The following is a 22,102-nucleotide window of genomic DNA, read 5'->3' on the forward strand; positions in this document are numbered from 1 at the left end:
AACATTGTGGTAGCATGCCACAACAACCCACAGTAAATTTTCTGCAGCATGCTCAGCTTTTTTGATAACCTTGTGGGAAAGAATATCAGAGAATCCACAAAGCTGGGGGGGGGGGGAGCAGAGGGGAGGAATTGTCCCAAGGGAGTTTCCCTATTGCCCTCCTCACTCTCAAAGAGGAGGTTGCAAGCTTTTGCAAGATTAAAGGTGTTAGCTGCAGGTCCGAAAAGTCAGCTAATCTGCAATTCATAGCCCTTTTTAGATGCAAGGAGAGCGTTTCCTAAACTTTTAGTAATTGAAGCATATGTTCTTCTGAATTTAAATTCAAATTTTCCATCTGAAGAAGTTTATGTGGAGAGTATGTAAAAGCAAGAATTATTTCTCCTCAGAAGACTCCATAAAGATTTGTTTCTGCATGAGTCACTAATCTGGGCTTGCCTCTTGATTGGAAACAGGCACGTCCAGAGCAGTAAATCTTGCAAAGATACGACAGGCAGCCTCTTCTGTGGGTGGATGACTTGGCCAAGGACACAATCCGAGTATATATGCCAGAGCTCTGAACACCAAACCAAGCCTCCTTTTCTTTGACCAGACAGACGGCTTGCTGAACATTGCTACTATCCCTCAACCCCATATTGGCAAACACAAAAGGAAAAACTAATCAAGGCAACCTCACATAGCGTTACCACTCCACATAATGCACCTTTCACTTATTGGATTTGGTGCTGAACGTGTGATGATAGCCACTAAGAATTCAATCCTATACACATCTACTCAGAAGGAAGTTCCTCTGAGTTATTCCCAGATAGGTGTCTGTGGATTTCCACCTTGGTTAGATGGCTAAAAAACAACAACAAACCAGGTACGATATTTGGAAAAGAAGTCTATCAACTAGCTTCTGGGCCTGGGTCAAGTGGGGATGTTTTAGGAATTCATTGGGTTTTTTTGTACTCCAGTATGAACTCGCAAGATCCACAGTTTCTGGAGCAATGTGCAGACTGGAACATAGCTATCCATCAGATTTTACAGTATGCTTCTTTGAATGTTGCAACATGTATTTTGACATGGAATACTTTCAAAATATTTTATTTCAGTCTGTATTGAAATATGAATTTTTAAAATAATACCACAGATGAATGTGGGAATGAGGCAGAAGGGATTTATGAGGGATCATATGTGAAAGCAACTTGGTTTGCTTTTGACCATTAAATGCTCCTTAGACGGCCTACCTCCATATATACCTACCCATACTTGAAGACCTTAGGTGGGGAGCCTCCTTTGGGTGCACTCATCAAAAATTGTGAGGCAAATGCCTACCACAGAGAGGGCCTTCTCAGTGGTGGCCCCCCAAATTCTGGAGTGCTTTCCTCAAAGAGGTTTACAGATATGCGTTTACTTGGAATGCTCCAGCTCTCCCACCTCCCACCCCCAAAGAGGTGGGAAAACACAAAAAGACAACATGATGGGCATGATGAGCCAGCCCTCCACCTCTGTGGTGGAACGCAGACTGTGTCCTGAGGGGCATGGACTGAATGTGATTCCTTTGCACAGCCCACTGCACAACATTCCGGCATGCCTGTGCTCTATCAAAGTCTCAAGTGCACATGCACCCATTGAATATCTATTGATTTACAGTGCCTGGTAATATGAACGTGTGATTTATTTAGGACCCACAAAGGAGTATTGATTTTTCCCTCAAACCTTTTTGACCTTTGTGCCAGTGGCACAAGATACTGATCCATACATTTAGGCTTGTCTTCCTCTTTTTAGATATTTCTCTCAGTCTCCTCCCCTCCCCCACCGGCCACCTCACTGTATCCTAAGCTGTGAGCCAACCTCACTCCTCCCAGCTTCCAGTTAACTTTTCCTTGGGTGTGCTCAGAGAAGTGGGTTTGCGAGCTCTGTTTTCCCTGCTTTTTGCTGCTCAAACAAAACATACATAAATTCTGGTTTGAAGGCAGTTCCCTTTCTTCTCTTCAGCCCCCCCCCCCATCTTTCAGGCAGGCTATTTCCTCCTCTTCCCTTCTAGTTCCCCCTGTGTTTGTTCAAACGTTTTGAAGAGGGGGTTTTGATTTTAGAAATTAGAATAGAACGTATCGTTGCACTTTTCGCCGCAATTCTATTCTAACAGGGCGGAGGAGGAAGAAAGAAGAAAGAGGATAACATTCACTAACAGAATAATGCTAGAAAAGAACCAGCACCTGTTTCTTATTAAGAAGCAGTGCTGAACATAGATGCTGGAACCAGGGAGAGCTAAAGACCAGACATTTCTCTTGGGAGAGACGAAGAGTTGCTTGACTGTCCCTCTCCCCTTTCCGAGGCCTTCATGCGTCACTGTGGAGTTTGAACTGCCCATGGCTTAGTTCATTCCTGAGAGATAGCAGGTGGCCTTCAGCAGAGAGGGATTCTAATCTGAGGAAGCAAAATACTTTGTACGTGGTTTCAACTGCCTAACTGATGTCCTTCATTCCGTGTTACTGTCCTAAACTGTTTACAGGATTATCATTTTCACCAACACACCATTTTGGGGGGGGGGGAGGAGAGGGCAATCTCAATTTTTCTTTCTTTCTTGTCAGTGAGTGTAATATGGCATCTGGGTTGATGTGTGTGTAAGGTTAGCCCTGCTTACACGCAGATCTCTATTTGCATTCCTGTGTTCAGCTCGGCTTCTGTAATCACATTTGTTTTACTGGGCAAAAGGTCTTTTCAATGGCTTGTTGACTCAGGAGGAGACTTGGGAAGCAAAGAAGGGCTGCCAAGGTTTTTGTTATCGCAGAGACAGCTTGAAAAAACACAACTCTCCCCAACTAATAACCTTCCCTCTTTTTATCAGGTGTCAGAAGGTGTGTTCTATTGTATGTATGAGTGTGTATAAGATCCTAGACAACTTCAAATAGCCTTGAAAAGGTTGAGGGTTAATCCTAACAAGCGCCGGGCATACTTCTTTCTTTCATTTCCACCAATCATCACTAGTAATGCTTTGGCTTGTGCGCATGCCTAGATCTAGCCTTCAGAGGCTCTTCCCCCTTCCAAATCCCAGCTGAGAGGCTCCCTTGGCATCCATGCTCTCAAACTAGGCTGGCCAGATGCAAAAGAGTTCTCTCTCCCTTTCATAGTTCTGTAGAAGAGGGAATATTTCAGCAGATGTACCTTATCAATCAAGCACTAGAGCAAGAATGGAAAGATTGGGGGGGGGGCTTTAAAAAAACACAGCTCAGATGATTTGCTATTCTCCATCACCGCTGTTCTGTCATGCTCACTATTGTGGAAAACATTTATTTATTTATTTATTTATTTAACATGATCCACATATCATTTTATTGGGGGGGGAGGATTAGAGTGGGATGCACCCGTAGAAAATGTGCAGTACCTTCAATGGATTGAATAGTTGGTTGCAATTCCAGTAATAACTTTCAATGGAAGAGCAATGATTGGGTAGTGCTAGGTATCACCCATCTGGACAGATAGCATGGTGGCATACAACCAAATAGGGCTATGTGGAAGTAGAACAGAAGTGCTCAATGCTTGCTCCTTTAGGAGAGAGAAAGGACGTGGGTGGCGCTGTGGGTTAAACCACAGAGCCTAGGACTTGCCGATCAGAAGGTCGGCAGTTTGAATCCCTGCAACAGGGTGAGCTCCTGTTGCTCAGTCCCTGCTCCTGCCAACCTAACAGTTCGAAAGCATGTCAAAGTGCAGGTAGATAAATAGGAACTGCTCTGGTAGGAAGGTAAACGGTGTTTCTGTGCGCTGCTCTGGTTTGCCAGAAGCAGCTTAGTCATGCTGGCCACATGACCTAGAAGCTGTACGCCGGCTCCCTCGGCCAATAAAGCGAGATGAGCGCCGCAACCCCAGAGTCGGGCACGACTGGACCTAATGGTCAGGGGTCCCTTTACCTTTACCTTTAGAAGAGAGAGGGTGCAAACAGCTTAACAGGAGACAGATCCAGTTTGGTATGGCAGTTAGATTGGGAAGGCGCAAGTTCAAAGTTCACAGGCTGTTCTTGGGCCAGTTACTAGCCTTCAGCCTATGCTACATCACAGTGTTGTGGGGATAAAATGGGAGGTGGCCAGGATAAAAGTCTAATTGATAAATTGACTGATATTGTCCATTTAGATAAAGCATTCTCCCCCATGGTAATTGCAGATTACACACCTTCCCTGTACCACACAGTTTGCCTTTTTGATATATGAAAATCCCCATTTACACAGCACCGACAATACTCATTTTTTTTAGCTCTGGAAATGTTTGCGGCCTTCTTTCTGCGCTTCTTGTAACATGTGACAACTTACTATTTTACCAGTGGCATTCAGCTGACTTTGCTTCCTGTGATTTAATAGCAAAATTGCTAGACCTTCAGAATGACTGCCCCAGATATACTGTTTAATGAAGCTAATACGTTATATAGAAACGTAACATGGCTACTTCAATCTGTGAATAAATATTTGACATGTAATCTGCTTTTTGAGATAACACGTTGTGTAAGATTTACTGCATTATTTTTTTACGTACTATGAAATAAGCCACATTCTCTGAAAAAAAATGTCGCTTTACTTATCATTACCAAAGTCCTCCCTGCCTCCAGCAGTGTTGGGGGCCCTGTTGCACTTTTTACTAGATAGACAGGCAGAAGATGAAGATGGAGACAGCCTACAGATCAGATCTTCCCCCCAATGTGTAGACAGGGCAGAGTCAACAGGAGGCACAATGGCTGGACTAGGGAGTGTAGCTCCCTTCTTTCTCCAGAGTGTCTGGGGTAACCCAGCCCAATGGATGGGGTATTAATAATAATACAGTAATAATAATAATAATTCCATGTGATGTTATTTGCATGGTGGGGAAAACATCTGGACAAGATTACAGGGGAAAAACAAATTGTTGCTTCAGAGTCAAACTTCAGTGCTTCTCCAGTATTTTCAGAAGAAAAAGATTTATTTATAGTGCTTGTTTGCCTTTAGTAATGACAAAACACCATAAGTAGTTCCCATGTCTTCAATTTGTAGAATTCATTTTTTTTTTAAAAAATATTTCCATGCCTTGAATCAGTACAGAAAACTACTGTTTTAGGGCCAGCAGAGGGAGTAATATTACAGGATTTATTTTGTGTGTATGGGGTTTGATTCTGCTTTCATTTAAGCTGATGTATGTCAGAAGTGAGTTTGTTCATGGGATTAACATAAAACTGTGCACTTAAATTCCTGACTGCTACACCAAAAGCACAGGTGCAAAATAGAAACGTATAGCCATAAAAAAATCTGTCACTGTAACTTTTTGTAACTCCAGCCAGTACAGGTGCTCAGATTTGTGACTGTATTTGCCAGTCATTTATGCAGGTGATGGGAGAAATGTGCACACAGCTGGAAATTTTTAAAAGTTTTTAATTGCAGCCAACTTCCTGGCTGAATAAGCATGCTGCTTTTATATGGCAAAGTGTTTTACCTATTCTGTCACCTGAGTGGCAGCAGTAAAAACTTCCAAAACTTTTCTGGTTGTGTGAGCTTATCTCCCTAGTGTGCAGGGATATGGCTGTCTAGGATCCTGGCCCTGGGTTTTCATGTGCTGCTGTGTTCGTGCCCTTCAAATGTACAGCTTTTAACTCTCTTTTGGGAAGGAAGGGAATACAGACATGCTGCTAGTTCAATATACTCTTTTTCTAAGCAGTTTAGAGAATGATGGAATAGGCTCTCATTCCCAGATCTTCTGCCAATCCTCAGAAAAACTACAGCCTGGTTCCTGCCTCCATGTTTTACAATGGTATAGCTATTCATGTAATTGTTCTAGGCATGGAGTACAGTGGTATCTCGGGTTAAGAACTTAATTCATTCTGGAGGTTCGTTCTTAACCTGAAACTGTTCTTAACCTGAGGTACCACTTTAGCTAATGGGGCCTCCCTCTGCCGCTGTGCCACCGCCGTGCAATTTCTGTTCTCATCCTGAAGCAAAGTTCTTAACCCAAGGTAATATTTCTGGGTTAGCGGAGTCTGTAACCTGAAGCGTCTGTAACCTGAAGCATATGTAACCCGAGGTACCACTGTACTATAGCTAAAGGATGTCACACATCAAGATTGGATATGAAGTATGAACATTGTTTCACCTATTACTCTGTGGCTCTGTGACTGCAAGTACAGTGGTACCTCGGAAGTTGAACAGAATCCGTTCTGTAAATCCGTTCGGCTTCCAAAACATTCAGAAACCAAGGCACGGCTTCTGATTGGCTGCAGGAAGCTCCATCAGCCAATTGGAAGCTGTGTTGGATGTTCGGGTTCCAAAGAACACTTGCAAACCAGAACACTTGCTTCTGGGTTTGCGGCGTTTGGGATCCAAGGTATGACTGTACTAGCAAGCTCTTTTATGCCTTTGCTAAAAATGTCTGGTCCTATGGATGTACCGACAGTAGTCTGTTGGGGGTTGACAGAGGAGGACCAAGGTACTCCCATTCCTGCAGCAGCCCACTGCATTTCTATACTGGGTCTAGAGGAGGGATCCTTCGTACCCTCCAACTTTTCTCTGATGAAAATAGGAACGTCCTAGGGGAAAGCGGGGCATTCTGGGATCAAATCAGAAACCTGGACGGCTTCTGTAAATCCGAAACTGTCCCTGGAAAATAGGCTAGAGCATGCCACCCCTCCTTGTCCACCTTTTGAACAAGACTCAGTGGCAGTTATTTTTTAAAAAAGAATATTTACAATGACCTAGCGGTTTAATTTAAAAACCGCAACACAAAATCAATAACTATCAGCCAATTAAAGGGATCGGGAAGCCACACTGTGTGCTACACCCACCTGCTAGAACAGGAGCTGAAACTAGTTTTTGTGATTTGACTGTGTCATTTTTTAGATTTAGAGCTGTTTTTTTCTTTCTTTCAATTTATATGCCATTTAACTGCAGTCATCTCTATGTGGTCTACAAGTAACAAGTACTAGAAGTTCCCTCCAAGCTGTTGGTTTTTTTCCATGTGCAAATTCACCATATAGGTATGATTCCAGTATGCCATACATTTACCCTGAGTATCAAATAGAAGCTTCTCTGTGTGGTTTTTTAACTGGGGAAACTGCATGGGGAAAAGGAATAACCTCTTCCACCAGCACTATGGTCCAACACTGAATTGACCCCACCCCACCCCTGCTGGTTTCTAAGACTTTTAGAAACCATGGTGGGAGCCTGTAGTCTGGCCCCTAAAGATGGAGATGTAATAATATATTTTTATATTTTTTTACCAAGCATTACTGGGGAGACACGATTGGCCATATCTCCCATGTGGTGTCTAGTTAAGTCAGAACTCTATAAAGTTGATGCAGTAATAAGTGTGTAAGGAATCAATGCAAATTTTCATATGTGCTATGTGTTAAAAGAAATGTGGAATTGTATTTCATTAAAATGTGATCTTTTAATTTTATTCCATTTTATAGGTCTCTTTGGCAGATTAAACTGTTTAGGAGGTTGAAATACGATAATATTTAAACAGTGATTCTCCCCTCCCTCCTCTCCAGTGTATACTTTCAATGAATAAGCAATAAATGATATTAAATTCCATTTTGAAATGTTACAAGCCAAGTTTTATGGATACATAGAGAGCAGTAAGAGCTAAAAGATAATTTTCCTTTGTCCCCATCTATTATTCTCCCCTTTTCTTCAGCGAATGTTTTCAATCTGTCATCTTTATTCTTCTCCCGGGTAAACATTTTACAGCCTCATAATCATTTTACACTTGATGGATATTAAATATGTTTTTTACTGGTTTGCAATTCATTTCAATATTTCCCTACATTTTGTACTTCATGTCCTAATAAAATGCAGGTATTTTATGCTAAAACATTCAGACCTGGCAAACACCTGCACTTTCCAAGTAATAAATGCATTTGTATGGGGTATATGGAAGTGGGTATGCATGGGAAGGAGAGCTGATGTAATTCACCCTGAAGCAAGATATATGTATATGCTATGGTTTGTTAAGGCCCCACTCAGAGATCATATCTCTAATGCACTATTTTCTGAGTTCATAAAGTGAGTTTGGTATTGCATCAACATCTGGCAGGGAAAAAATAACTAAAGTTGCACCTGTGTATATATGTGAAGGAACGATAAGGGATGCGGGTGGCGCTGTGGTCTAAACCACTGAGCCTCTTGGGCTTGCCAATCAGAAGGTCGGCGGTTTAAATCCCCACGACGGGGTGAGCTCCTGTTGCTCTGTCCCAGCTCCTGTCAACCTAGCGGTTCAAAAGCACACCAGTGCAAGTAGATAAATAGGTACCGCTGCGGCGGGAAGGTAAACAGTGTTTCTGTGTTCTCTGGCTACCGTCATGGTGTCCTGTTGTGCCAGAAGCGGGTTAGTCATGCTGGCCACATGACCTGGAAAGCTGTCTGTGGACAAACGCCGGCTCCCTTGGCCTGAAAGCAAGATGAATGCCGCAACCCCATAGTCGCCTTTGACTGGACTTAACCATCCAGGGGTCCTTTATCTTTACCTTTACCTGACTGCCAGTGTGCATGAAAAGGGGGGGGGGGCAGTAATATGCTCTTAAATGGGCCCAATATTGGGAGAAAGGAAGATGGCTAGGCCAGCCTCAGTTATGCCTCTTAAGAAGATGGTTATAGGTGTGCCTGAAAAGTGGCTTGTCTTTATATCCTATCCATAGCTGTCAACTTTTCCCGTTTCTTGCGAGGAATCCTATTCGGAATAAGGGAATTTCCCTTAAAAAAAGGGAAACGTTGACAGCTATGATCCTATCCCCCTTCCACTTTGAGTACACTACGGCTTAAACATATACTTCAGAGTCCTATGATTTTAGAAATACTACCACAAGAAAAAAGGTAATAAAACAGCACCCTGTGTAGATCCAATCGATTTATGATCATTTAACAAACAACATATGCTGTAAGAAAGAAAAATAGGCGAAGTTTGGATTGTGAGTATCATAAGGAGAAGACAAAGTGTCACTCTCTGTAAGATCCCTTTCGCTAGAATGAAGTTCGCCCTAGCAGGGAATTTAAAGTAATGCTGTACCCACAGATGATCCTTCACATACATCTGTCATTGTAATCTAATGCTCATTGCTCTGCAAGGTGCAAGCACAGCAGGAGAACTGAAAGCAGTGATGTTAGATCTGTATGTGGTGCTATGGATTACAAGCCTGTCAGCAAACAATGATAATGTTAACTTGAGGGTATATGCCTGCAGCTGCTGTATCTGCCAATAATATGGTAAAATACACATAGTTTATGGGGCTTCCCCCCTCAAAAGACTTTCGTGCCATCTTGCAGGGCAAAATCATACCGAGGTGGCTTCTGTTAAAGCCATAAAATACAATAGATAAATTAAAATCACAATGTAAAACACTATGACATTAAAACCTAGTTCTCCCTGAATTTCTCTGAAAACAACATTTTGGAGCAGATGTTTCTGCTCAAGCAAAAAGGAAAAAAAAAAGAATTTTTTTGAGGGGAGATTAAAGTTTTGATCAGGCAAATTCCTCACCAGAGGCGTGGGGGTTTCCCTATCTATCTAATTCTATAGTTTTGTGATTCTAGGTTTTCATATCTGAATGGACAAATCAATCAACTTCCTCTTAGAAATGATGCCTGAAAGGCATCTAAACTGTCAGCATGATGGCTTGAACCAAAGCATACCTAACTTCTCTTTGCAGTTCTTCAATCCTGAATCTTAATAGGTCTCCTACTGCTTTGATGCATGCAGAACACGTTAATGGAGATAAGACGTCTCCCAGCCCACTGTGCCGTTTGGGCTGTTCCATCTCCCACACTAGCTGTAGAAGAGCAGCTCACCAGCCAAAGATATCCGTAGATTGATGAGCTTATTACATTGTTCTCTTCAGCTCCTAAAGTCCTTTCCTCCCTCGCTGGCAATGCACCTAGGCTAGGCCTTGCTCATGTTCTGCAGACAGATGACTGTTGTGGGGGAGCGGGGTGGGTGGGAAGGAGAAGGAACGTAGTTTAATGAATCTCATGGCCAGATGTTAACGAACGAACACACTGACCTTGCCAGAGTACCCAAAGGAGCCTGCGCTCCCCTTCCTTCTGAGGGGCAAGGCACCCCAGGTGGCTCCATCTGCCTGGTGTTTATCTGTCTTTCTAAAAGGAACATGACATGCCTGCATTTGGCACGGCTGTTTAGAAAAGACATTTCATTGCACATCAAGGGCAGATGACCAGTCATTCATCTCCGCAATGTGGAGCCTCTCTGCAGCCATCAATCTTTTCTCCCAAACCTGCAGCTTCTTGGCTCCTCATTAATCAAATGAAGGGAAATACAGAGGCACCACTACTCACCCCCTTCATTATCATTTGCTTTTCTCCTCAGATGCGGTTCTCCTCCCTTCACAGTCTTTACTATTTTTGGTCAGGGAAGGCGGAGGCACTGAGAATAATTTATTGAGTGTGGGGATTTGTCTCCACTTCCCACAGTTTGTGCTGTCATTTGGATAGATGGCAGAGGCTGATAACTCCCATGTTTCACTTTCAGATACGCACGGTCATATTCTGGGTGTATTCTCCAAAAGAACTGCCTTGCTGCTTTTGCTAGGTCAGTCCATCTGGTCCAGTCCTCTGTGGCCAGCCCAGCAGTCGCAAGCAGATTGCCATCTCTTGTTCCCTGGCCCAAAACCTTCAGTTCATCAGCTGAATCTGACCAGTTCTCTCTATATCCTCAGGGCAAACAGGCCCATTTTACTCTCTGCTGTGTGTTTCCATTTCTGATTTTTTGCACTATGAACCTTACAGCTATGTTAAGGCTTCCAACTCTATATGCTGCATTTTTGGCTAAAGCTCCCCCCCCCCCCGAATGATACCCCAGAGACTTTGAATGTTACCTTGTTCACAATTTTTTTTCTCTCCCACCGTTCTGATTCTTGCTGAGCCCGCAGGGCACATTTTCTCCATCTGCATATTCTCTGCTGCCAGAAATCTTGTTTATTTCAGTGCTCGTATTTTTTATCTAAACTTTATATAAAAGCTTCTGGCATACCCTCCGGTAGCAGGCAGAAATTCCCTTTCAGACACCTCTTATTGGCATAATAAAATTACCGTATTTTTCGCTCTATAGGATGCACCAGACGATAGGACGCACCTTGTTTTGGGGGGGGGAGGAAACAAGGGGGGGGGATTCTGAATCCCAGAAGCCAGAACAGCAAGAGGCTTCTGGGATAGCCTATTGCGGTTCTGGCTTCTGGGATAGCCGCTGGGATAGCTGGTCTAGCTTTGTGCGAAGCCTCCACAGGGCATGGGGAGCCTTCATCCCCGTGCCCTGTGAAGGCTTCGTGGGGCTATCCAAAAGCCAGAATAGCCAAAGGGAGCGCTGCGCAGCGCTCCCTCTAGCTGTTCTAGCTTCGTGCGAAGCCTCCGCAGGGCATGGGGAACCTTCATCCCCGTGCCCTGTGGAGGCTTCTGGGACAGCCCGCGCAGCCTCCGGAGGGCAGCGGGGATGAAGGCTCCCCATGCCCTGTGGAGGCTTCGCGCAAAGCTAGACCCCGCTGCCCTGCGGAGACTTTGCGCAGCTAACCCCAACGCCTTTGGAGCGCAACGTGAGGTGCCGCTGCGCTCCAAAGGCTTCAGGGATAGCCACCGGAAGCCTTTGGAGCGCAGCGGGACCACGCGCTGCGCTCCAAAGGCTTTGTGTTCCTTTTGCTGAAGCCTGGAGAGCGAGAGGGGTCGGTGCGCGCCGACCCCTCTCGCTCTCCAGGCTTCAGCGAAAGCAATGCGTAGCCTCCGGAGGGAGCGCTCCCTCTGCGCTTTGGAGGCTTCACGTTGCTTTCGCTGAAGCCAAGGAGCCTCCATTCACTCCATAGGACGCACAAACATTTCCCCTTAATTTTTGGAGGGGAAAAAGTGCGTCCTATAGAGCAAAAAATACGGTACACATATCTTGCCACCATTTGGTGCTAGCGGTGCTAATGACTCCATGACAAAACTCTTTCCGTATCTCTGCAAATAGCAGGGACGGGGAACTCTTTTCAGACCAGGGGCCGCACTCTGTTCTGTGAAACCTTTCAAGGACCACATGCCGGGGGGGGGGGGGGGCAGAGGCAAAAGCGGGAAAAACCCAGAATGTAAATTTTATCTTTGTACAGTACAGTGGTACCTCGGGTTACAGACGCTTCAGGTTACAGACTCCGCTAACCCAGAAATAGTACCTCGGGTTAAGAACTTTGCTTCAGGACGATAACAGAAATCGTGCAGCGGTGGCGGCACAGAGGCAGCGGGAGGCCCCATTAGTGGTACCTCAGGTTAAGAACAGTTTCAGGTTAAGAACGGACCTCCGGAACGAATTAAGTACTTAACCTGAGGTACCACTGTAGTCCAGTTTTACATCTATGCACACCCAGGCAAGCAAGAGGCCTTCTCAGAGTTTGTGGACACATTCTAGCCAGGCAAAACTCTTGAGGAGAATGCAAAGCCTCCCATCACCCCTACATATCTGCAGTAGACAACACAAACATGTGGTTTCCTGTCCTTTGGGTTGATTGTCAAATCTTAGGGTGAGACAGGGTGGAAGCAACATGCTGGTGTCCATCCCTACAGCCTCATTTCTCTCTTGTCCATTTTGACTTTGTTAGTCCACAGCTCGGAGCATGAGTAAGTACTGACAGGCTAGCCATATGTCGTATTATGCTAGGCCAATTAATATGGTTGTTGCGATGAAGGAGCTCATCCCATCAGTACTGAATCAGGAATATGGTTTTGTTCAGCAGTCCTCCCCCCACCCCACATAAGTAGCTCTTCCTTTTTTCCTGGGAGCATTTGCAAGGTTTCCACATGCAGAAGATTGATCCTTAAGACCAGTTAATCATTTTGTATATTGTGTGGAAATATACTGACTTTGTCCCTCAAGCGGTATCCAAAATGGTAAAGTGAGTGACTTTTCTGTCTAAAAATGTTTCCATGAATTGCCCCCTCTTTATACCTAGGATACTTACTTGATCGATTGTGGAGATTTCTGGGACAATATTTTTATAGTAATATGCAGTGCTTTTTTTCTGGGGTACGCAGGGGTACATATACCCTTAAATATTTTGTGAATCTAAGTTTGGCCTCATTGAGGGGCAGTATTTCAATATGAGTAGGAAAATGAGAGTACCCCTAAACATTTTTAAAGAAAAAAAGCATTGGTAATATGAATAATAGAACCTATAGGAGAGAACTTTTATAAGTTTGTTCTTGTTGCTTATCAGGTGCTCTACTGAAAGAGCTTTATCTTCCTGTTTCTGCATAGTTCATATGACAGGCTAGAATATCACACACAAACCTCCCAACTGCTTAGAAATCATCTGAAATATTTTGTTTTCAGAGGGCATTCACAGTTGGACTGACAATACTTTAAAACATGTTCTTTATTAAGCTATTTACATGTGCAGCTCTTCAGATAGCTTTGTGGAGTATTCTGGATGGATATCTGACAGTGTGTTTTAAGAGTGTGCTTGTGTTCCCATTTAATTGACTAGAAACCAAAGTGAAGAAAGTTATCATGTTCCTCCCGTTTTAAACCTCAGAGAGCATAAGGGGATGAAGTCAAATGCAGGAATCTGTGATTAAAAGACCTGACAAAGCCAGTGATTTCTAAATGGTGGTTTGGGACCTGATAAATGATTGGAAGAGTATCTGAGAAATTGTGATTATACTGGCTGCTCTCAGATGTAATTGGTATATAATCTTCCCCTCTAGACCTCCTTTATATCTAAAGGTTGTTTCACACATTATACTGAGGTAACCAGCACTTGTCACTGAGCATATGTTGTGGCTGAGTCTGGGTCCCTGAATGATGGGGATGTTTTGCAAATGTGTCTGCCACCATTACACCTGACATTTTTAGGGTGATATATACAAAATAGCTTAGGTGTACACCTAACAACATAATGTGTACAGTGGTCCACCTTTTCTGCACAGGGTAGCTATGTGTCATGCTTTCAAAAAAAAAAAAGGTACTCTATACAGAGAGCTGTCAAGGAAAAATACTCTATTCCACATTTTTGGACACTAGCCACTCATAGGGTGGAAGTCAGTGTCATGCTCTTCCATAATTCTGTAGGTGCAAGCATTTCAGCTTGTCAGATGGAACCATCCCCTCTCTCCTCCCCTCGCGTGCCGTTCTGGTGGTTCTCCCAACCCCCTGCAAGCCAGCTTTTGGGAGGAAATGAGGGAAGCCCCCTTGCACAATCACAGTCCTTGCCCTCTGCTGGCAGAGCTGGTTAGCTGATTTCTACCATACATACCAATACCTTTCCCCTTGCATACCTTTGATGTGGCCCTCTGCAAGTGCCCAAGCACTCCCAGAGCCACTGTGGTGTAGTGGTTAAGAGCAGTGGACTCGTAATCTGGTGAACTGGGTTCGATTCCCTGCTCCACCATATGCAGCTTGGGCTAGTCACACTTCTCTGAAGTCTCTCAGCCCCACTTACCTCACAGAGTGTTTGTTGTGGGGGAGGAAGGGAAAAGAGATTGTTAGCTGCTCTGAGACTCCAAACTCCTCCTCCTCCTCCTCCTCCTCCTCCTCCTCCTCCTCCTCCTCCTCTTCTTCTTCTTCTTCTTCCCTGCTTCTGAATTTAGGGACGACTGAGATCCCTTCCTGGTAAGGACAGACTTGGAAATCAGGATTGTGCAGGCTGTCACAAGCATGACCCCTGCTTCAAATGTGCTTTCCTCTCCCTGCTGGGCCAGGGGGGCATTTGCCCTTTTCTGCCTCAGCAGGGAGAGGCTTTGAAAGCCAGGGTCGTGCCGGCTGTCACTGGTGCCTTCAAAGTTCTTTTTCCCTCCCTGCTGCAGTGGCAAGAGGGGTCTGCCCTTTTGTGCATCAGCAGGCAGAGACTTTGAGAGAGAGGGTTGCTCTTGCTGTCAGCAGTGTAGCTTCTGCTTTCAAAGTGCTCTTTCCCCCCTGTGTGTCTCTGTGTGCACTAGGCGATGTCCACACCACTGGCACGTGGCCCCTGATCACCCATCCACTGCTGCAGGTGGCCTTTAGGGAAATGGCTCACCACTGATCTATTTGAAGAGGTCCCCCTGTCAGAAGTGGTTGTTTAAGAACGAGAAGAAGGGAGAGCCAGGGGTCTTGATGCTGCCCATCAGCACCAGATGGAGCAGCCACACAGTCATTTGGACCCAGTTCCCTCCCCTCCCTCTGATGAGATATTTGTTCTCTTTTTTATTATTACAACTTGCTTATTTTTTGTTGATCATCCTACTTCTCTGTCCAGTTGTGCTCTCTGGGAGCTGGGTATGTTTAGCCTGAAAAAGAGGAAACTGTGAGGATCTATGATAGCCATCTTCAAATATCTTAAGGGTTGTCATATGGAAGAGGAAACAAGCTTGTTTTCTCCTACTCTGGAGGGTAGGACTCAAACTAATGGCTTCAAGTCACAAGGAAGGAGATTCTGACTAACATCAGTAAGAAAACTCTGACAGTAGGAGCTCTTCAATAGTGGCCCCTCAGGAGGTTGTGCACTCACCTTCATGGCAGGTTTTTAAGCAGAGATTGGATGGCCATCTGTCATGGATGCTTTAGCTGAGATTCCTGCATTGCAAGGGGTTGGACTAGATTACCCCTGGGATCCCTTCCAACACTACGATTCTATGATTCTATAATCAGAGGGGGCATGGCTCTATATTCCAGTTGTGAGATAGCTAGAGTGGGAGAGTGCTAATGCTCTCATGTCCTGCTTTTCAACTTCCCCATAGGTATCTGGTTGGTGACGAATGCTGGACGTTCTTCAACAACCAGGCAGGGCTCTTACGGTGTTTCAGTGTTCAGTAGTAACATCCTAATCAAACTTCTAAGGGGTTGTTATGGTATTCCGGCAGTTTAATATTCCAGAGAGCATTAGGGCAATTGGACACTCTTTGGGCTGGTTTGCTTCCCCTCCAGCAAGGCCAACTTGTCTCACAAGATGAAAGAAAGCCAAGAACTGGTACACTCTGGGATTTTACTCTTCCACAGTGCACTGGTATGATAAATAGCAGTGGGGAAGCAGGGTGTCTTTGAATTTCAAATAGCTGTGCATTTGACCTAAAGGAGCACTACTCTCCAAATCATACTCCCCACATTAATTTTTCAAGTCTCTGGCTTTTAAAAAGCTCCGCTACTCTTTAAGGAACATCCTTCAGAAGTTTGTTTCAGTACAGTACAGCAAAAGGGGGGGGGGAATTATCTCACTCGTAGATGGTTTATGCTCTTGTCCTAGGGGTGCATGGTTGGCAACAGTACATTTAAATTAAAAAGAAAACACTCATTTTATTTAAACAAACAAACCAGGAAGACTCAAGCATTATTAAAATCAACTGAAACTTTTTTTAATGGTCATATGTCTGGTTGGTAAAAGTGGTTACTCAAACAGTAAGTTCTTACAATATTTTGGGGAGATGCTTGGATTTAAGGTTTACAAGAGAGTTTTCTACAACTAAGGGAGGGTGTCTGTCAGTGACCGCACACCACGTACAATGGGAAGGGAGAAAGAAGGGACCCAAGAGACTTGTGCTTCTAGGATGTTGACCAAAAGTCACCTCCATCATGAGATGCATGGGATCCACCTACACAGAGGAAGATCAAGGAATGTGAAAAACACCAGAGTGTGCTCTCCCTCAGTGTGCCATAGAGTCATAGAACTGTAGAGTTGGAAGGGACCCTGAGGGTCATCTAGTCCAATATAAACACTTCGATAAACCAATAAATAGATTCATGATTCTATCAACATTTAGGAATCATGATGGCTATGTACTACCTCCAGTATTGAAAGCAGTAGGCCTCTGTATACCAGTTGCTGGGGGGCAGGCGGTGGTCATGAAGGAGAGAGTGCTACAGCATTCATGCCCTGCTTTTGGGCTTCCCATAGGCATATGGTTGGCCACTGTGAGAACAGAATGCTGGGTGACATAGGCATTAGGTCTGATCAAGCGGGGCTGTTTTTATGTTCTCGGTGCAATAGGTAAAGGTAAAGGGACCCCTGACCCTTAGGTCCAGTCGTGACCGACTCTGGGGTTGCGGCACTCATCTCACTTTATTGGCCGAGGGAGCCGGTGTACAGCTTCCGGGTCATGTGGCCAGCATGACTAAGCCGCTTCTGGTGAACCAGAGCAGTGCATGGAAACACCGTTTACCTTCCTGCTGGCGTGGTACCTATTTATCTACTTGCACTAGACATGCTTTCGAACTGCTAGGTTGGCAGGAGCAGGGACCGAGCAACGGGAGCTCACCCTGCTGCGGGGATTTGAACCGCCAACCTTCTGATCAGCAAGTCCTAGGCTCTGTGGTTTAACCCACAGCACCACCCACGTCCCTTTCTCAGTGCAATATCTTTAAGGTATTGCAATGAAAGTTAGTGTGCTAATCACCAATTATATATTTCATGTTCAAATCTGACTTTCTCCCATGCACCTGTTCTCAAGATGACCAGGAGTGAGCAAGGCCTTTCAAGCATGGAGCTTTACCAGTATATACATTATATTATGCAGAATTCAGTTGTTCTCTGGTTATTCGGTTGGGTTACCTTGGAGCAGACCTTTCCCTTTTAATTGCAAAGTATTCATAGTCCTGCCTTTAAGGCAATTTAGTCATGCACACTTAGGTGCAGGGAAGGTAATGGTTAGGCAGCTTTCCTGCGAAGGCAACATATGCACACTGTCAGCCATCTGCTCACATTCCCACATCAGAGAATCTTGTCTGCTAGTGCAATTTAAGATTTCTCTGCTTGGGGCTGCATTTTGAAGTAGCTGTTGTTCTAGGGCAGAATCGCAGGATCTTATTTTCACATAAGATCCTGGCAATCCTTTCTTCCATAGTCAAGGCACAATACAGCGTTCATACAAAAATGAGCCGAGATACATGGTTATGAGAATGTTTGACATGTGTCCTTTTTTTGCTGGTGGAAATGTAGCTTTTATCTCAAGGGCTCTGGCACCTTAAAAGCCTGACATCCCCTTAAATTAATTGGATGATTTCAAACTCTTGTTCACATGATGAAGTCACACCTCACTTCAGCATTAGGGGCTCTCTGGGCTAAGGCTGTGTCATATTATGAACAACATTTTAATCACCATCATTTATAGAAACAATGCAGGCTGCAAAACTGAAAGAGAAGAGTGAGGGAAAGAAGGAGTGGACAGGACTGGGTTTGGGAGAGTGATGTGGAGGTCTGGAGTGGTGAGGATGGTAAAAGTCAATGTTGGGAGAGGTATGTGCAGAAAGGGCGTCACAAGACATCTTCCAGAGTGAAATTCTAGAGTACTATGAGAAGCTTTCCCTTTGTTAGGCCAATAAAAATGACTTTGTGGATGTGGCTCACAATTTTTAAATACAAAACAAGCCATTTCCAGGTACCACATTGACCGGACTTTATCATTTTCCCAGCTAATAACCCAGCTATTTGACTAAGTATGTTTGTATATTTTCTCCCCCACCCAATCTTTAAAAATCTACCCCCCTCCCACTTGCACTTTAATGCTATAGAGATGTGGAAATGAGCAATATGATGGATGGATGGATGCAGCTTGTCTGGGTTTTTCACCACCATTTCCCCCGGGGCGCTCCATCTGCTGGCAGAGAGCACCATCCCAAAAGATGGTATCTTTTGCAAACTCGACAGCTAACAGACAGCTTCTCTCTCTGCATATTTCCCAGAAGAAGAGTGGGCTTAATCTGTTTTCCCCCCTCTCCTTCCTGTGGCATATTTCATGATATTCTTTCTGACTTCCATTGTTCCCAGTGCTCCACCTTAAATAAAAATGCTAAGGGTGGGAAACAGGAATGGAGACTTTACACTCTTGTGACACTGATAGATTCTCATTTGAAACTGACATGAGATTTAATTGCTCACTGAGCCACTGAGTTGCCCTTTAAGGCACATCCTGCCACATCCTGTTAATGAGCTCAGTGGCTACATTCACCCAGCAGTAGCTAGGTGCCATGTGGATACATAAACAGACACACACACACACAGTTATTATTTGAAGATTATTGGGGTTACAGCCCTGTATCTGGGATTTACCATCTCAAATGCTATCTACTAGAATCAATCATGATGTATAATTATGTGGTATTTGTTTATGAGAATCAGCTAGTCCAGAGAATCAATGTGACACAGTGTTTGTATAAGCTTTGTGTAAGCATTTCTGAGGAAGCGGAATTGCTGTGGTTTGCTTTTGCACAGCAGCTGTCCCTGGAGTGACAGAGCATCGCTAGAGCTCACCCAATAAGTATCTCGTTCCCAATTAGAACTTGGAAGTGGAGCTGCTTTTGTGCAGAGAGAGACAGTAGTTTGGATGGCAGCTGATTTGGCATTGTGTTGTGATACATTGTATACTGTATAGCAAATTAAAATGCTGATAGTTTTATTTTAATAGGTAAGCCTAGAGTGTAGGATTTACTGTAGCCTATTGTCACCTGAGGCAGTTTGGCCATCCCCTTAGGTAAAGGGACCCCTGACCATTAGGTCCAGTCGCGACCGACTCTGGGGTTGCAGCGCTCATCTCGCTTCATTGGCTGAGGGAGCCGGTGTACAGCTTCCGGGTCATGTGGCCAGCATGACTAAGCCACTTCTGGCAAACCAGAGCAGCACACGGAAACGCCGTTTACCTTCCTGCTGCAGCAGTACCTATTTATCTACTTGCACTCTGACGTGCTTTCGAACTGCTAGGTTGGCAGGAGCTGGGACTGAGCAACAGGAGCTCACCCCATCGCAGGGATTTGAACTGACGACCTTCTGATCGGCAAGCCCTAGGCTCTGTGGTTTAACCCACAGCGCCACCTGCGTTTAGTGCTGACTAAAAACTATCGTACTTCTCCAGGCTGAGCCTTACCAGGAAGTCACTCCTACTAGCCCCTCTATGGACTGTTTCTTTCCCCACAAGATAGAGGGCACCCTTCTGAGGACGATGACTCAGGAAAATCTGTGTCCCAAGTCTCTCTGGAGACTGGATCTTGCCAGTCTCTCTGGCACCCCACTCCTTTCCAGAGCAATCAGATTGCAGAGGTGCAGTTAACACCGCTTTAGAGCATTTTATCCAAGAAAGGAGATATATGAATTGATCGAACAAGCCCAAAATGATAAAAGTGTGCTCTAACAACTCAACTCACGCTCTGGATTGTGTGTGTGTGCTTGTTTTTGAGGATGGTGAAGTCTGACTCTCTTTTTGAAAACAGGCCACTTGTGTGGGTGGATTTTTTTCCCTTTGGGACTGCTGGCCAATCTGGCCTGGGAGAGGAGATGTGAATAGCCACTTGCAAATTTGGATTTAGTCAAGGGACAAGTGGGCTTTGAAGTTGGCCTTCTGGCTGAATATGCTAATTGCTGAAAGCAGATGTGATTAGGAAATGAGACTGACACCTATCGAGGAGGGACAGTGCTTAATTATCACCACTTTATGAGCACTTAAGTTGGCTGTCACTTTGGGAGGAATCACCCAGGAGTTGGAAGGGACAATAGGTGTGAAACAGCATGCTTCTTGGAATGTGATCATGTCTAGCCTGCTCTCAGGGAAGCTGGAGGTTAGTTTAATGCAGGGGTAGGCAACCTAAGGCCCGGGGGCCGGATGCGGCCCAATCGCCTTCTCAATCCGGCTCGCAGCCAGTCCAGGAATCAGCGTGTTTTTACATGAGTAGAATGTGTCCTTTTATTTAAAATGCATCTCTGGGTTATTTGTGGGGCACAGGAATTCGTTCATTTTTATTTATTTTTTCAAAATATAGTCCAGCCCACCACGAGGTCTAAGGGACGGTGGACCGGCCCATGGCTGAAAAAGGTTGCTGACCCATGGTTTAATGGATACCAAATTTATCCAAAAGCCTTTTCTTAATCATAACCATGCAGGGGTGCCAACTTGAATAAAATATTGGGTGGGGGGCACTACCCCCCATAACCAATCGCATGACGCGATGCACAAACACCATTTGAATGGCAATGACCATCAACTTGGGGGGCCCTGGCCCCCTCAAATGTTTTATGGGCGGGGGGGGGGGCGAAGGGAGCTTGGCCCCTAGGAGTTAACCATGTAACCATGCCAACATTCTAGTGGAAAATGGATTATAAAAAAAAATAAGCCTGCCATTTTGTGGTCACCAAAACAGCAGCCAGCTTTCCTCTTTCAATGGCTGCCTTAGGATTGGTTCCTCCATGAACATACTTTGCTTGTATTAGTCAACATTTGGTACCTGCATGACATGGTAGTTGAATTCTGACTGACTCCATGGACTGCATGTTGAGAGGATGTTATATTGTTTTAATATAACAAAGCTTCCTGCAAACAAGTCAGCTAGGAAGAGGTCTAAAAAAAACCCTCAACACCCCCACTTTTGAATTGTGATTCAAGTCCAGTTTAATGGATTCAAATCCATTGGAAAAATTGATTCGTGTGTTTAATTTCAGGGTGTTCAGACAATGATCACATAAATCCATGTTTGACTGTTGCCCATTCTCAGTCAGCTTGAAAACCCACATGGCTATTCATCTATACATGATGTGCATCTTCTGGTTGCTTATTTACTGTTAGGAACACATGTAGGGAAACGCAGAGTAAGTTGATGACACGAGAGAAGTCTTAACAGCAGTAGAGAAGATGAGCTGGGCAGGACTTCTCAAGAGAGCCTCCTTGAGTGGTTTTCAATTTCACACATTCTGTGATTTATCTGTGCTTGTGCATCCCTGGCGCTGCAGGAAATAACCATAGCCTCTGTTGTTGTATTTGGTTTGTCAGAAGTTGACCTGCCTCTGAAGAAGGATGGCTTCACATCAGAGGGGACCACACTGGAAGCACTGCTGCGTGGAGAAGGGCTTGAAAAGAAGGTAGATACTAAAGAGGAGGACACTCTACAAGAAATCCAGGTGATTAAGTGCTCTTCTATTGGCCTGGTCACATTTCCAGTCTAGGTAATACTGAAATGGCTGCTTATAAGATTTTGTGGCTCAGTCTCAACCTCCAGCCTATTAATCTCTTGTGACCTTTATCCCATGATCTACAGGAGAGCACACACAAATGCAGATACCAGCTGCTGTATATAACCATAATCTCCAGTGAGAAGGAGAAAGAAAGAAAGAATGTGTGTGTGTGATTGTGTTTCTCTGTTGCTGTGTAGGTGTGCCATAACCAACTATTGCAAAGGACCATAACATAATAAC

At 44.6% G+C, this 22,102-nt stretch overlaps 1 protein-coding gene across 3 annotated transcripts in view; it reads left to right on the forward strand.

Annotated features, from left to right (window-relative positions):
- DPF3 (double PHD fingers 3) overlaps nucleotides 1–22,102 on the forward strand; it is a 182,721-nt gene that overhangs the window by 97,054 nt on the left and 63,565 nt on the right. For all 3 annotated transcript variants that reach the window (XR_003706047.2, XM_028724639.2, XM_077927461.1), the window contains exon 4: nucleotides 21,681–21,808. Coding sequence is in view for 2 of the 3 variants with exons in the window: in XM_028724639.2 (XP_028580472.1) it covers nucleotides 21,681–21,808 (128 nt within the window). In the remaining variant the exon portion in view is untranslated. The remainder of the gene's footprint in view (nucleotides 1–21,680; nucleotides 21,809–22,102) is intronic.

This window comes from Podarcis muralis, chromosome 1 (genome assembly GCF_964188315.1).
Source record: "Podarcis muralis chromosome 1, rPodMur119.hap1.1, whole genome shotgun sequence".
Classification (NCBI taxonomy): Eukaryota; Metazoa; Chordata; class Lepidosauria; order Squamata; family Lacertidae; genus Podarcis; species Podarcis muralis.